Source organism: Lepus europaeus, chromosome 16 (assembly GCF_033115175.1).
Source record: "Lepus europaeus isolate LE1 chromosome 16, mLepTim1.pri, whole genome shotgun sequence".
In the NCBI taxonomy this organism is placed as follows: domain Eukaryota; kingdom Metazoa; phylum Chordata; class Mammalia; order Lagomorpha; family Leporidae; genus Lepus; species Lepus europaeus.
Window position 1 is genome coordinate 50,670,703 of NC_084842.1, and position 9,313 is coordinate 50,680,015.

At 50.1% G+C, this 9,313-nt stretch overlaps 1 protein-coding gene across 1 annotated transcript; it reads right to left on the minus strand.

Moving 5' to 3' along the window:
- Positions 1-43: 43 nt before the first annotated feature.
- Positions 44-5,755, minus strand: SLC10A4 (solute carrier family 10 member 4). Its single transcript, XM_062213577.1, has 3 exons — positions 5,175-5,755; positions 4,465-4,675; positions 44-944 (listed from the first exon to the last, which is right to left on the minus strand). Exons 1-3 carry the CDS (start codon positions 5,753-5,755, stop codon positions 432-434), a joined length of 1,305 nt encoding a protein of 434 aa, XP_062069561.1. The 3' UTR covers positions 44-431.
- Between the last annotated feature and the right edge of the window lie 3,558 nt (positions 5,756-9,313).

A 9,313-nucleotide genomic window follows, 5' to 3' on the forward strand; every position in this document is an offset into this window, starting at 1 on the left:
ATTTGTAAGTTGAACAAGCACACTTTTTTTGTTTTACAACAATTACATTAAACTGGATACTTTACAGATAGCTTGTTTTTACTCAGATAAGATAGAGCACGCGGATTCTACATGTCCAAGACTGTGTTTTCTAATGATTTCTATATCGAAAACAGTCACAGAAATCGGTAATGGTGAAAACCAAAAGCACATTTAACTAATTCCGGCTTCCCTTGGGCCATCCCAGGTGCAAATTATGTTACGATGTGGCTCTGTAATTTGTGAAAACGCTTGGTTGAGACACCAATACACTTTACAGTAGGGAGATCCTAATTGTTACACACACGATGATGCGAACCAATTGTCATCCTTTACGTAAACATGTGAACTACGACAGGCCATCAACCGGGAGACTATTTCAGCAGGGTCGAAGCTCCTGCGTGTCCCCGCGTTCAGAGAGACGTCTGGGTTGTTTCCATCATTATCAAGTTCTCTGTTTTCACTGTGCCATAGGAAGTATCCGCCATTTCCTCTTCTTTCAGTTTCTTGTAAGAAATATCCGTATCTTCATCTTCATCTAGGGGGTCTCGCTTGTGCCGTATGTCACTCCCATACATTTTATAGAGCAAGACAAAAATGCCCGCTTCTGCCGACTGGAACAGAGCATACAGCAGGGGAAACATATACATGCTGCCTATGAGGCGCGGCGGGAAGGCCAGCTTCAGGATGGCCGTGCAGAGCTGCACGTTCTGGCTTCCTGTTTCCAGACACACAGTCCTCTTACAGTTGGGCGGGAGACGGAAGAGAGCGGCCAGGCCATAGCCCGAGGCGTAGCCCACCAAGGGCATGAAGATGGCCACCACGTACACGGCCGCGGGGATGCTCGCCAGCAGTTCAGGTCCCAACATGGTGCCCGTCAGGATGAAGAGGACCACCAGCGTCAACAGCAGGGACCACAGGGACACCTGGTAGCAGAACATGGACAGACAAGTCATCAGCAATGAGGTGGCCAGAAAATTCTACGCCTCTTGGAGGAAGATCCTCAGCGGGTCTCCCCTGCCATGCACTGGGGAATCTGTGGCAGGGTTTCTGAAGATGGGCAGCTCTGGGTCCCCTCTCCAGGAGGCACCCAGATCCGTGCTGGACAGCTCCAGTGGTTTGGTGCCCCGACCTTAGGTCAAGTGAACTAGACAGGTCCTCAGGTGCTACAGAGACCAGTCTACTCCTTTGGAAAAACAGTTCCCCGAAAGTGTGACCACTGCTATCAGAGGGAAGCTACGCTCCAGGCAGACTGTTCCCCAGAATGTCAGCCCCACCACGGATCTCCGTGTGGATGTCCTGATTATTCCAAGCTGATACCCAGCTGTGCTCTGATGCACAGAGTGGACAGGTGGGTGTGTCCTCTCCATGAACAGGCCTTGTGTTTTCCGGTAGAGATCAGATCTGATTTTATACGTGAGAAAAGACTATTAAAGGTAATGAAACTTAGTGTGTGGTATGTTTGACCCTCAAAATGTTTCATACCGTAGAAGACTGTTACCATGTAGAATCAATTACTGACTCCTTGGTTATGTAAGAGAAAAAAATGTTAGGGAAAGATAGGAGGAATCCACTGCCATTTGGCACCTCCCCACCTTTTCTTGTGTTCCTGAGGAACTGCTCACCTGTGACCCTCTAATGATGCTCGAACACTTCTACGAGGCTGGTGTTAAATCAGGTACAACTGATTCGGTGACATGTGCCATCCTGATGTTCCCACTGGCACATGTCACTGATTCAAGTCAAGCAGGCTGTGTAAATAGCAAGGTGGAAACCTAAAACTTCTAAAATGGGGGTCAGGTCAGGGAGGGAGGGCAGAGATCCTGAAAAACTTCTCAAAGTGTTGTGCCTGGCCCCAGGGAAGTATCCGGAAGGAAAATCAGAGTCTGTGACATTGGACTGTAACGAGTTCTTTATGCTCTTTTTTAAAGTACTGAAAATGTATCTGACATGGTCAAAAATTCTACCTTACAGGAAGTTGAAGTTCTTATCAGGTGCAGTACTACAGATGTTTAATTGGCAGAAATCAGACCAGTACAAATCAAAATTTACTAAGTTTAAAACTGTATTCCACTGAAAGCACTGACAGAAAATCTGATTCTTCATTTTGAAAATAGTAGTCACGGCCAGCGCCGTGGCTCACTAGGCTAATCCTCTGCCTGCGGTGCCGGCACCCTGGGTTCTAGTCCCGGTTGCTCCTCTTCCAGTCCAGCTTTCTGCTGTGGCCTGGGAGGGCAGTGGAGGATGGCCCAGGTCCTTGGGCCCTGCACCTGCTTGGGAGACCAGGAGGAAGCACTTGGCTCCTGGCTTTGGATTGGTGCAGAGGGCGCCAATCGCAGTGCACCGGCTGTAGCGGCCATTTGTGGGGGTGAACCAACGGAAGGAAGACCTTTCTCTCTGTCTCTCTCTCTCACTGTCTAACTCTGCCTGTCAAGGAAAAAAGAAAATAGTAGTCCCAAAGTTCCTCTGAACTATTTTAAATTGGGTGAAGATTGGCATTGAATGCTCATTATAAAGTGTATGCAAAAGTATAACCACTATATAAACCATATTTTAATAATGTGCTAATTAAAGAATACAGATAGGTTCACCTTAAATTAAACAGTAACAGATCTTATTGAATTACCTATTATTTAAATCTATTTATTCTGAATTTTTAAAATATTTTTTTTATCTATTTGAAAGGCAGAGTTAGAGGGAGAGAGAGATCGATCTTCCATTTACTGGTTTACTCTCCAAATGGCTGCAATGGGCAGGGCTGGGCCAGGCCAGGAGATTCTTCACCCATGTGGATAGCAGGGGCCCAAGTATTTGGGCCATCCTTCCCAGGCACAATAGCAGGGAGCTGGATGGGAAATGGAGCAGCCAGCACTCAGACCTCTGCCCATAGGGGATGCCAGCATTGCAGGTGGTGGCTTAACCCATTATGCCACAATGCTGGCCCCTATTCCATTTTTAGAGTGTAAATAGCTCATTTGATTGACTTTCTCTTTTAATTCCTATGTCAATAAGTTCTTAATGTATTTTAAGATTATGGGTATAGGATATATAATATGTATAAATACATGTATATTTATAATATTTTTATTACATTTACATATACATGTTTATTACATTTATTATGGATTTATCTGAAGGTTGAATATGTGTACAGAAAAGAACCCTCTATTGTTCATGTTAATAAAAGTTGGCTCCTCTGAATAATGATTACTTCTAAAAATGTAAATCAAACACTATAGATTATGTCTTCTTAAATCTATGTAACAAACATTGGAGTAACTCCTTGACTATTTGTCTAAAGGAATTTGTACTTTTTACAGTAACTAGTTATGTTTATTATTTGACTAACTTTCTAAAATGAACATTTTGTTCATAGTTTTTCATCATTTTTCAAAGAAAACTTAATTTACACATATTTAATTTTTTCTCCAATTATTGGAAAATTTCTACTGCTATAAAAACATACTTTTTAAAAAGTAAAGCAATGTGGGCCGGTGCCGTTGCTTAACAGGCTAATCCTCCGCCTTGTGGCGCCGGCACACTGGATTCTAGTCCCGTTCCGGTTGGGGCGCTGGATTCTATCCCGGTTGCCCCTCTTCCAGGCCAGCTCTCTGCTAAGGCCCAAGTGCTTTGGCCCTGCACCCCATGGGAGACCAGGAGAAGCGCCTGGCTCCTGGCTTCGGATCAGTGTGGTGCACCGGCCGCAGCGGCCATTGGAGGGTGAACCAATGGCAAAAAGGAAGACCTTTCTCTCTGTCTCTCTCTCTCTCACTATCCACTCTGCCTGTCAAAAAAAATTAAATTAAAAAATTAAGCAATGTAGGAGATATTGAATCAAATCATAGAAATCCTCTACCATTTCAAAGCTTCAGAAACCCTATAAAATGTTCCAATGGGGAAGGGAAAATAAACACAGATATTTAATCACCGCAGTGAAATCTACAGGGTCCAATTTTGTGCTTTGAAGTCAAGATCTTGTGCCACAATATAACTTTTCAATTAACTGCTTTTAGTCTTATTAGTATCGACTTCTTTTTTTAAAAACTGAAACAATTTTAAAGGAAACTTCTATAGGGTCTCTCAGAATCCGAGTTCCACTTTTGAAAGGGTAGTAGTGCATTTCTAAAATAGAGCAGAAATGCAGTGTGCTCGGATGTTTAGCGATCCGCCCTGTGCGTCAGCGGAACATCACCTCCGTGTTAACTGCACGGCCGTCTCCTCCACCCCACCGGCCACCGCCTGGTTCTCTTCTCCGTGGATACTTGGAGTTCTCAGACTTGTTTTTAATTAAGCAATCACCTTAATTCAATTCAATCTAACATTACAGGAGTTCCACAGGCGGAAGGTACCTTTGAAGTTTACCCTGTAAGTGCTCTCCCCTCTTCCGGTTTCCCAGCCCCTGCGCCCGGCGTCGGAAAGGGCGGATGGCACCTGCCGGGGCCTCACCTTGACGATGTAGTCGGCCACGCGGTTGTATCTGTGGCGGATGAAGACGCCCAAGCCGATGGGGATGAGCGTGCTGCACAGCGTCAGGGTCACGGCGCCCAGTGGCAGCAACTGCACCAGGGGCGTGTTGATCCAAGCCCGGCTGTAGATCCACAGGCATAGCGGCATCAGGACCAGGGCCAGCAGCGTGGAGGAGATGGTCATGATGATGCTGCAGGAGAGAGAAGCAGCCGGAGTCAGAACGGCCTTGGCGCCCAGCAGGCGGCCCGCCTTGCACTCTCGGGCTGCGGGGCGGGGAGAGAAACAGCCGGCAGGTGCCTGGCGTTGGAGTCGGGCGGGGTGCTAGGGCACCGGCTCGTCCAAGCCTGACGGCACTCAGCAGTCTCAGGGCCGCTGCCCTGGCTCTGGCAACCTAACGAGCCCGCCTGAGACTGGACGAAGCCCGTCTTTCTTCTTTCCAACCTCCCCGCACCTTGCAGTGGACGCCAGGGAGAAGCTGCCGTGCGCTCCCTGTTGGCACGGGACCCGGTGCCACCCCGCGCTCTGGGACATTGCTTTCTTCACGGGGCCCCTGAGTCCCAGAGTCCGACCCTCTCTTCTCGTTGGTCCTCCAGCGGCGCCAGCCTGCGGCGGAGAGCCCCACGGCGCGGGGAGGATGGAGTGCGCGCCCGGCTCTGCCCTCCCGCCCAGGCCGGCCGCACCGCTCCTACCTCAAGTTCATGTCGCCGTCCACCAGCAGGGACATGAGATTGGAGAGGTTTCCGCCAGGACAGCAGCCGCACAGGAGCACCGCCACGGCGGCCACCTCGTCCAGCTGGAAGGCGAGGGCTAGCAGGAAGGCGAGCAGAGGCAAGAAGCCGAACTGGCAGAGCGCGGCGAGCAGCGCGCCCACCGGCCGGCGGACGTGCGCCCCGAAGTGGTTCACGTCCACCGTGCAGCCCAGGCCCAGCATGGTGATGCACAGGGCGGCGCCCACCAGCACGTTCAGCCCGTGGCTCAGCGGCGTGTCCCAGAACGGGGGCTCGTGGGGGACCCAGGGCCGCGGGAACGGGGACGCGCCCTGGCTCGCCGCGCCGCCCGCCAAGCTTCCGCTCGTCGGCTGCGGCGTCGGGGTCGGGCCGGCGGCGAAGTCCACGGTGGATCCCGGCCCGAGGCTGGCGCTGGAGGAGGGAGCCAGGGAGAAGAAGTCCGCGCCGGGGCCGGGGCTGCTGGCGTTGGGCGGCAGAGTGTAGTTGTCCGGCAGCAGAGACGACGGCGTCAGAAGCAGGCTTGTGTTGTCCGTGTCGTCCATGGCGCAGTCCGCTCCCGCCGAGCGCGCCTCGCTCGGCCTCGCGGGGTGCGCCCGTCCAGCCCGGGCGGCGGCGGGTGCTGCGGGCGGGTGCTGCGCGCCGGGGTCTGCGCCGCCGCCGGCTCGCGCTCCAGATCGCTCGGGAGCCCAGAAGCTGCAGCAGCGCGCGGCGCCCCGCCCCGCCGCCCGTCCCCCCCGCCTTTTAATCACCAGTAAGTGGTTCTGCTCCAGGGCAGCCAGGGGCGGAACAAAGACCTGACAAAGACAAGTGGCGAGAAACCCGCCCTGGCCTGGCTGCCGATCAAGTTTGCTGATGGGCTCTGCCTGTTTGATAATGAAATCTGGAGGCCCAGACACACAAAATGGGGGGAAGAAGCCAGGCTCAACTGGCTCCACAGGCAGCGGTATCCGCTATCTAGCTTGCATTTGCAAACAATTCCTTCTTGCACAAGTGTCATGATCAGTCCTACAGCAGAAACTCATGATCGCAGCAGTGGGTTTGGAGCCAGGTACGATGCAAGCTAGCGCCTGTGCATTATTCCGTGAGCTAGAAATCATGTTTGCAAGCTCAGGTTTTCACGAAGGAGGACTGTGAGACCCAGGGAAGCCTCAGCCTCTCGGCCAGACCCACAAGTACCTGGCTGCACCTGCACCGTAATATCCGAGAGGAGTTCAGGAAAATCCCCGTGAACAAATGTGTGTGTGAGGAGTTCTTGGCAGGTGGAGAGATGTTTCGGTGGCCGCAGATTCGCGAAGTGTTCTGAGTAAAGTCCTGGCATTAGGATTAAAGGGATGAAAAGAAAATGAAGGGCTGCGATTCCCTGCTCCAGACAGGGGATCGATTCCAGAATTCTCGGCAATAAAGACTCCACTACTTTAAGCCGCTCACCAGATGCGTGTAGAAAGGAAAACAAGCACGTCTTAGCTGGCTCCCTGGGGGGACCGGTCCAGCTGGGAAAGCCAAGGGCAGAATTTCTAGGCTGAACTCAAGGGTCCGTCTTGGGGTTGCTCCCTAATGGAGCCCAGGTAGGAGGACTTTTTCCTCCTGGGAATCTGTCCTTACCCCCTTCCTGGAGACAGAGGAGACTGGGTGACTTTGCCTGCTCAGTGGCGGACTGAGCCCGGCGCTTGCATGTCCTCCTCCCCAAGTCTTGTGAAAACAACAGAGAATGTGCCAGAGAGATCCAAATTCGCCAAAGACACACACTGCACTCTGAACCGCAAGTGACTGACTTCATGAGATTAGGCCCGCCGCCGGGAGGGTGGAGCTTCTGCAAACGCTCAGAAAAATGAAGGGCCCTTGGAGTTTTTCCAAACCATGCCGCCTAGAGAACAAGGCGGTCGCAGCCGGACAAGCTTTCCGAAGAGGCCACCAGAAGTGGGGGGTATTTTCATGTGGATGTAGGGTTCTGTAGGTATAAGAGCGGTGTTTCAGATAAACAATAGAACATGCTCCCCAAATGGTGAGTCCACCCAGGGGAGATGTGTGGAGAAACAGACAAGATAGGGAGGAGGCATTGCAGAGCCTTTGAAGCTACAAGATAAGCCAAGAGCACAGTGGCAGGGGAGCCAGCTGGGCAGGCATCACACCCCAGGCCCCAGAATGCCTCCTTGTTGTTAAAGATATTAAAATTCACAATCGAATTAAACAGGCAGTCGTTAGAGGCGGACCAGTTCCTCTCACCAGCTCCTCTCCCTCGGGAGGGTCCTGGGCAGCAATGTGCACAATGAGCGAAGAGCAGGAGGGCTGGGGTGGGGACGCGCTAGTGTCCCACCAAAGCCGCCATCCGAGGCTCCTCCTGGGACCTGCAGCCCTGTCATCAACCTGCAGGTGCAGCTCCACTTCCAGTCCAGCTCTCTGCAATGGCCTGGGGAAGCAGTAGAAGATGGCCCAAGTCCTTGGGCCCCTGCACCCACGTGGGAGACCCAGAAGAAGCTCCTGGCTCCTGGCTTCAGATCAGCACAGCTCCGGCCATTGTGGCCATTTGGGGAGTGAACCAGTGGATGGAAGACCTCTCTCTCTCTCTCTCTCTCTCTCTGCCTCTCCTTCTCTCTGTGTAACTCTGACTCTCAAATAAATAAATAAATCTTTAAAAATATTTTGTATATTAATAAGTGCAAACAGCAAGAAAAAAAGGCAAATGATATGAATAAACATGAGATCACAAAAAAGGAATGTAAGCAGCCAATATAGTTAAATACATATTCGTACTCACTAGTAACCAGAGACTAAATTTAAGTAATTTGATGTTTGTTTGTTTGTTTGTTTTGGTACTGGAAAAGATGCAAATGAAATACATTGTGGTGGCCAGAAGACAACCAAGTCCACTCTCCTATCCAGCTAGAGGTTTGCTCTTTCTGGAAAAAAACTTGGTAGTGGATGACAACAGCCCAAGAATGTGCAGCCCCTCTGCCTCAATCACCCTGCTTCTGGTTTCAGCCTGGTCCAGCCCTGCCCTAGCCATTGAGGACGTTGGGGAGTGAACCAGCAGGTGGAAGATTCTTACTCTCTCGCGCTCTCATTCTTTCTCCCCCTCTCCCTCTCCCTCTTCCTTTGTTACTCTGCCTTTCAAATAAATAAAACAAATATTTAAAATAGCAGAGAGACAGAGAGAAACTCCCATCTGCTGATTTACTCATTCATTCCCCAATGCCTGCAACAATTAGGGCTGATCCAGGCCAGTCAGGAGCCAGGAACTCAATCCATGTTTCCCAAGTGGTGGCTGGAACCTGATTTCTTGAGTCATCTCTGCTGCTTGCAGAGTTGCATTAGGAAGCAGCTGGAACCAGAGGCCGGAGCCAGGATAGACCCCAGGAGCTCTGATGTGGGGTGTGGCCATCTCGACTCCTTGGCTAAACACTTGCCCCAGAGTTCTTAGTCTGGAGCCTTGGGCAGACCTAAATGATGTATCAGTTTTTCTGTATATTTGCCTTTTTTGTTTTTTCTTGTAAGTAGGTCTATGTCTTTTCTCAAACTCCTGAAAGAGTGCTAGACACATTTAGAACAATACTTAATGACAAGGGGGAAATTTCTGTGATATAATCTTACATGATAAAATAAATTTAAAAGTTATAAACAATGACATACACAAACTTATATCCTATTAAGTATATTAACTATACTGTATATAAGTTTAGAGGGAATTTCCCTAATGTATATTACATCTAAGTGGTAGCATTTTTTAGTGATTTTTCCTTTTTTTTTTTTTCTGTTTCCCAAATGTCTGGAGTGCATATATTTTATAACCAGAAAAATGTAAATGTTATTTTGTAAGGATCAAATCCAGAGGAAAAAACATTCCACCAATAAAAGGGTGCATCCCATGAGGCCATCCACCAATGGAGAAAAGCAGACAAGCTCACGCAAGCTGCAACCCAGCGGGCTCCTACGTAATACGACTATCTTCACCAAGTGGCAAAAATTTGGGAATTAGGTGTCCAGTACCTTTACAGGTGGTGTTTGGGAGTCAAAGGCTATTGCTTTGTTAGCTTGGGGGTAACCCATATGCCCGGATTGCAGCCCCAAGCCAGGGCAAGAAAGGCCGATGTTAAGCTGTTTCA

Coding starts and splice junctions, on each gene's coding strand:
- SLC10A4 (XM_062213577.1), bottom strand. CDS start 5,755: ATGGACGACACGGACAACACAAGCCTGCTTCTGACGCCGTCGTCTCTG. Junction 4,676..5,174: donor GACGGCGACATGAACTTGAG/GTAGGAGCGGTG, acceptor TCTCTCCTGCAG/CATCATCATGACCATCTCCT. Junction 945..4,464: donor TGGCCGACTACATCGTCAAG/GTGAGGCCCCGG, acceptor TTCTGCTACCAG/GTGTCCCTGTGGTCCCTGCT.